Source organism: Cryptomeria japonica, chromosome 10, assembly GCF_030272615.1.
Source record: "Cryptomeria japonica chromosome 10, Sugi_1.0, whole genome shotgun sequence".
Lineage (NCBI taxonomy): Eukaryota > Viridiplantae > Streptophyta > Pinopsida > Cupressales > Cupressaceae > Cryptomeria > Cryptomeria japonica.
Genome location: NC_081414.1, coordinates 223,267,241 through 223,272,511, shown reverse-complemented (window position 1 = coordinate 223,272,511; position 5,271 = coordinate 223,267,241). Strand labels below are relative to the sequence as shown.

Here is a 5,271-nt window from a genome sequence, read left to right as displayed (position 1 = left end):
CTTTGGATAAGACCACACAGTCTACACCACATTGTCCCTCCTAAACAACAATTTGCCTCACATGATTCATACGATAGGAATTAATTTAAATTAATATAATAGATTTAGATATAATTAATGTTGATTCTACAATGGCTGGAGTGCAATGGTGTGAGCATGTTAATGTTAACATTTACTTTATATTTGACAACCATTCACATGCCAAAATATTAATGTTGATTTTAAACATAATATTTTCAAAATAAACGCCACATACAATAAAATATACACTTATCAAAATTACAAGTTTTAGATAGATATATAAATAAAAAAATGAAATATTTTTTTATAGAATTCTACAATTTCACAATTACAATATGTAGCAATTATTCTTTTTAAAATTATTAGTAGAAAATAACTAATTCAATAAAAAATATTTTATAAATTTTTTTCAATGATTTTTTTGAATAATGATAAGAAGTTTAAAAATTAAAAAAATTGCCCTACCAAAAAACAAATTAAATAAAAAAAATTGTATTAGCAAAAAGAAAATAATCGTTTTCATTTGTAGTAAATATAATTTAAAGTAAACTTAGAAATGGAGCTACTTCAGTATGTTTTCATTGCTAGGGTTTTTGTGAAATTGAGACTCTTGGCTGAGGGTTCACATTGAGGCTATTAGTCGAATGACCCTTTGTCTTTTGCACACACTGGGTGATCTTCCAACACTTCTGCAATTTCCTTTGGTAGGTGGCAAAGCACGATGTTGGGGGATTGTTTGTTGCCCCATAGACATATGGTGAAAAGAGGGTAAATCTCTCACAATAGAAATTGCACAAATGGGATTCATGCATGCAGCTGTAAACGAGCATGCAATAGGGAAGTTAGAGTGCCAAAGAGGACTAGCATGCAATAGGGAAGTTGGAGTGCCAAAGAGGACTGATTTGGAGGCCATTTAGAGGCAAGGTTATATGGGCACAAGGGGAGAGAGGTAAAAGGGCAAGTAGAGGTTGTAAAGAGACAAGGGTTTTATAGAGAGGAAAGTTATAATAATGATTGTATTCTCGAAGGTGATAGCTTAAAAATGCCAAATCAGAATGCTAGTTCTATAACAATAATTCTAACTGAGGAGATGGAGCATGAAATGGTAGTAACTAAAAGACATTTTGCAAAATTGGGTTTAATAGGAAGATTCCGAGTTTTCTAGCCAAGCTTCAATGATTTAAACAAATGGATTTCAAAAATTTGGGGCCCTTTATTGAATAAGGATGTGCAAATCTATCCTGATGCACAAGGGTTCTTCATGGTATTTTTTGATGATATCCACGATAGAAACATGATCTTAAATGTGACTACTAGTGGACTTGAGAGGATAAGTACCAGTTGATGCTAAAACCCTAGTACCTAGCTTTCAACCCTACGACTAAATCTTTTGAAAAATTCCTATTTGGGTAAGGCTCCCTGACCTTCCCTTGCCTTGCAATATTGGTTTGATTCTTGTTTTGTGGTTTTAAGTAGCTCTCTGGGTAGATTCCTCGTAGTAGATGAGGCCTCTTTATCTCATTAGAACCCTATTGTTGCAGAACTCCAGGAACATCATGTTACGCAGCAAACTGTTTATCATTCCATTCCATTTCCGCAATGCGTATTCCACCCTTACCAGTACCCATGCTTATTCGCAGAACCTCTTTTCACACTTTGCCTCCACCAAATTTAACATGTCTGCAGCCGACATCACTCGGATGTTTAAACGAAATCCCTCCTTGCAGAGCCTTCAAACCCTCGACAAGGTCGAGCAGTTTGTTGATATGTTGAACAGATACGGCTGCTCTCAAGTCCAAATCGCTAAGATAATGATGTCACAGCCGCCAATAATCAGCACAAGTGCAGAAAGAATATTGGAACCCAAAATCAAACTGCTGGAAGATTTCGGCTTTCAAGGTGAAACTTTGGCGAAGCTTTTGGCGAGCTATCCATACATCTTGAGCGTCAGCCTCGAGAACACCCTTCTTCCCAAGATGGAGTTTCTTAAGAATCTATTTCACTCCCAGGAGTTCCTCATCAAATCTTTGCTTAGGGCTCCCTCCATTTTCAGTTATGATCTGGAGAAAACCCTGAAGCCCTCGGTTGTTTTCTGGGAGAGATGGGGTTTTCAGGGCACGGAGCTCTTCCGACTCTTACGTCATAGACCGGACATTCTGCAACGCTCTTCTCTAACGCCTGCCCAAGTTGATCTCATTCGTGAGATTGGCGTCGCCAAAGAAAGCAAGGCGTACACATTTATTGTAGGTGTAGTAGCTATTAGCCGCATCGAAACGCTGAAGGCCAAGATAGAGAATCTCCAACTCTGCGGACTCTCGGCTGAAGAAACCTGGCAAGTATGTCGGCCTGCACCTCAAGTGCTTCTTTACTCCAAGGTAAGAGTTCGTGAAACGATGAACTTTGTAGTTAAAGACATGGAGCTCCCTGCAAATTATATAGTGAAGCACACCTGCTTGTTGCATTTAAATTTGGAAAAGGTTATGAGGCCCAGGTTTCTAGTTTGGCAGAAAATCAAAGCCATGAATGTCTCGAGCCTTTCTCTTTTGTCAGTATTGAAGATGCCAGAGGAAAGGTTTGTTAGAAATATTATCAGAGGACATCCTGAATCTACAACACTGTGGATGGTTTATGAAAATGCCATCTCTAAGGCCTCCAACCACACAAAGAGCTCAATCCAATGCTGATTTGTATTTTTGGGAAGGACACAGTGAGAGGCAGGCCCTCCTCGTCATGGTGTTGGCTTTGGGCATTTTGCATTTCTGGAGGTACGATATTTAACAGCACAAGCTACGTCCATATTCCCCTGCCCTGCATTCTGTCTGATTGTTCTTCAAGCAAGGTATGCATATTAGTTACTGACTTTTTAAGTGAGCTAATTGCTTTCACTGCAGTCATTCAGTGTGATGTAATTGGTGACTATTTAATATAAGTTTTGTTGCATGTGAAAGGCATTTCATTAATTCGCATCATTGTGTTTGGAATGAGGGTTATGCTAGAGGAAGGAGTGAACAGTTAAACATAATTTTCAGCAAACAAGTTTTCCAGCCTCCCAATATTTTCGGAAGCTGTAACCTTGAGTTTGATGTAGTATCATTTAGAATACCCGATTCAGTTTTTCTTAAGATTGTCATCTATGTCCTTCAAAGAAATTGTTAAAATCTGTACACAAGACCAGTAGGTTCTTCCATTTACAGTGGAAGTTCATTAGCAGTTGGTTTTAATTATACATTTGGGGCTCCAGGTCATTTCAGGCCCTGACTAGGCAAACTTGCTTTTCAAAATAAATTGGATTTTTATGGATTCCAATTTAGGATAAGATCAATAATATATGAGTCAAATCTGTAAATTCTTTCAAAATGGTGGAGCAAGCTGGAAACTCCTAAATTTCAATGGACTACTCGCTGTCTTACATCTAGGACAAAATCAGTGGGAGGAATTGCTTATGAGCCAATGAATTTGTGGTCATTGATACATCAAACAAATTGCTCAGGGTTTAAAGAAGTTGATACTAGAAAAAGTGAATGCCATAAATGAAGATGAGGGTTTTAACCTTAAAAACCTGAAGGCTTTTAATAATGTCTTAAAAAAATGCTCTCAAGACTAATCAAATCTCAGACAAATTTTTCAGAGTAACATGGAAATGTAGAGGGCTTTCCAGATTTCTGTCAAACTCATTCAAGTTGACCTAGTCAGGGCAGCGCAACTCACTGCTACTGGCTTGGTTCGGTCTTTGTAAATTATGGTTTTAAGCATGCTACGATTTTCACTGTGAAATCCTGTAAGACCATACCAATTCATAATCGAGTAATACCTTTTAAATTAGTTCCCCTCTAGTCTACATACAGCCATCTAAAGCAGTATGACATGCATCTAAAATTGACAGTTATTTTCCTTTTCTTAATAAATAGTTTTATTTGTGTTTTAAATATCATAGCCTGTCTTCAAGATTGTATGAAACACAATTTTTTTTTTGCCTTGTGCTTTCCTTTTTAGTGTGGAGGAAGCGGTTTTGGTTGAGTAGATTTGTTTTTGTTTTTGGAGAAAAAGTTTCTTTGTTTAGTGTGGGAAAAATCTTTGTTTCGGTGTGTTTGGGGCGTAATCTTTATCTCGTTGAATATGAAGGAGTGATATAATTCAGTATATCTTAACTGCACGCTAAACTGCTTATAGCTCATGAGGGATTAATATATCTAAATCAGTTTCGAATGATATGGCTCAGTTTTCTTGATATTTCTTGTTTCCTCTGCAGATTTGAGTTTCCTTATGTATTTTAATTCAACTTGTTTTTTTGGTCTTATGATGGACAAAGTATTCTGTACTGTTTTCATTTTCAGAGACAGGGTTTATTCCCAAGTTTTGTGTCTATGAGTTATGTTGGAGCCTGTTTGAGAGCCAAGGGAAGAGGAGTCTTGAAGATCTCTGCTGCGAAATTGTAATATTGTAATATTGGAAAATGACAGGATTTGGAGAGGAAGTGATGTAGCCCTCTAACACTTGGTGAAATTCAGACATGTTTGCTGATGTTTATACTGTTATTAATAATTGCTGAAAGATCCGTACCATACAAATTACAATGTAGGGAAGTCTTGTCCTACGAGGATATCACCAAAAGATGGCATTTTGATTATAATAGTAGAAAGATATAGAGACATATAGAAAGATATAGAGACAAACAGGATTCAAGCTTCATTGAACATTGTAATTTATGAAACAATCATTCAAACATGTTATAATATATTTAAATCTTTTTGTTTAGATGATTTGTAACGAATAAAATCAATTGCAGTTCACATAAGTTTGGATTAATTTGCCTTAAACATCTTCATGAGAAATCATGAATTGTGTTGTGAAATGACTTAAATTTTTTATTCTATAAAGGAGCATTTATTTGACCTAAGACGCAAATAAAAAAGACACATGAAGAACCACATATGACCAAACCTAGAAAATCCACAACAAACCCAAACAAGGTTTTAAACAACAAAAAAAATCAACCATAATAGTTCATTTATTGTATAAGTATACCATCCCAGCAATTGCATTTATATATCTCACATATCAAGTTGAATTGGTCCATGGAAGGAAAAATAATAATCTGAATATTCATAATTGTTTTGAAGTTTTTAATTTTATAAGACAACGAAATGTTATATTATTGTCTCCAATTGAATGGGGCCTTGGGAATCTTTGAGAGTTAATTGATAGTTAATTGACATTCTCTAGAGCATCTCTGGGATATTATCTTCTTAC

General features: G+C 35.9%; 1 protein-coding gene across 3 annotated transcripts; it reads left to right on the top strand.

The window, feature by feature from the left end:
• Positions 1–1,322: 1,322 nt before the first annotated feature.
• LOC131034886 (transcription termination factor MTERF2, chloroplastic) lies at positions 1,323–4,776 on the top strand. Of its 3 annotated transcripts, XM_057966493.2 has the most exons (3): positions 1,323–2,396; positions 2,529–2,860; positions 4,356–4,776. In XM_057966493.2, the coding sequence occupies exons 1-2, from the start codon at positions 1,524–1,526 to the stop codon at positions 2,703–2,705; spliced, it is 1,050 nt and encodes a 349-aa protein (XP_057822476.2). In that variant the 5' UTR covers positions 1,323–1,523; the 3' UTR covers positions 2,706–2,860; positions 4,356–4,776. The 3 variants fall into 3 exon arrangements, with proteins under 3 accessions (XP_057822476.2, XP_057822475.2, XP_057822473.2); XM_057966492.2 differs by having other exon boundaries at positions 1,333–2,786; XM_057966490.2 differs by having other exon boundaries at positions 1,337–2,860.
• The last annotated feature ends 495 nt before the right edge of the window (positions 4,777–5,271 follow it).